Source organism: Morus notabilis, unplaced genomic scaffold (genome assembly GCF_000414095.1).
Source record: "Morus notabilis unplaced genomic scaffold, ASM41409v2 Scaffold9366, whole genome shotgun sequence".
Classification (NCBI taxonomy): Eukaryota; Viridiplantae; Streptophyta; class Magnoliopsida; order Rosales; family Moraceae; genus Morus; species Morus notabilis.
The window spans coordinates 1-740 of record NW_010364101.1 but is presented as its reverse complement, the minus strand read 5'-3'; the positions used below and the strand labels follow the sequence as shown (position 1 = coordinate 740).

General features: G+C 39.6%; 1 protein-coding gene across 1 annotated transcript; it reads right to left on the bottom strand.

Annotated features, from left to right (window-relative positions):
* Window positions 1-237: 237 nt before the first annotated feature.
* On the bottom strand, window positions 238-734 carry LOC112093022 (putative pectinesterase/pectinesterase inhibitor 22). Its single transcript, XM_024170571.1, has one exon. It carries the CDS (start codon window positions 559-561, stop codon window positions 238-240), a length of 324 nt encoding a protein of 107 aa, XP_024026339.1. The 5' UTR covers window positions 562-734.
* Between the last annotated feature and the right edge of the window lie 6 nt (window positions 735-740).

Genomic DNA, 740 nt, shown 5'->3' with positions numbered 1-740 from the left:
CACATATTGCAAATTTTGTAACTGCATGCATATTTCTCATTAAAATAGGAACCATACTAATTACGTACTTTTTTTATGCAAAACATACTAAATTACTGGATTTATTAGCAAAGGAAAAAAACAGAAAAGGATCTCACTTCAAAAAAAAAGAAAGAGAAAAAGATCTGACCAAACATCTTTAAAAATGTCTATATATATATATATATATATGAGTGAAAAAACAATATATTAGGCATATTAATTATATATATGTGACTCACCAACGGTTGCAGTTCTGAAGGTAGTCGAACCCTGCATGAAGTTCCGATCACCCGTGACCACAGTCTTTCCAATTCCATCCCCAACAAACATTATATTTGTCTTCTTCCTCTTCATGTCAATATTCTCCCTATAAACCCCCTTCTTCACGTATATCACGTACCTCCTATTGCTATAGCTCGGCGCCGCATTCACTGCCTCCGTTATCGTCCGGTACTCCCCGCTCCCATCTGCCGCCACGATCGCATCCACGTGCATGCGCTGCGGATGCGCCTTCATCAGCATCTCATCACCCTCGGTCATCCACGACGGAAACTCCGAACTCCGAGGAGGAAGACTACTAATACTACTAGTAATATTATTCTCTCTAGGAGGCTTAAAAGGCAAACTATGAAGTTCGGTGTATAATGCTAAAACATTCCCAATAAGATGCGTCACTTGTTTTAGGCTTCCACTAATGAACCTCTCAACGCGTCTATCAG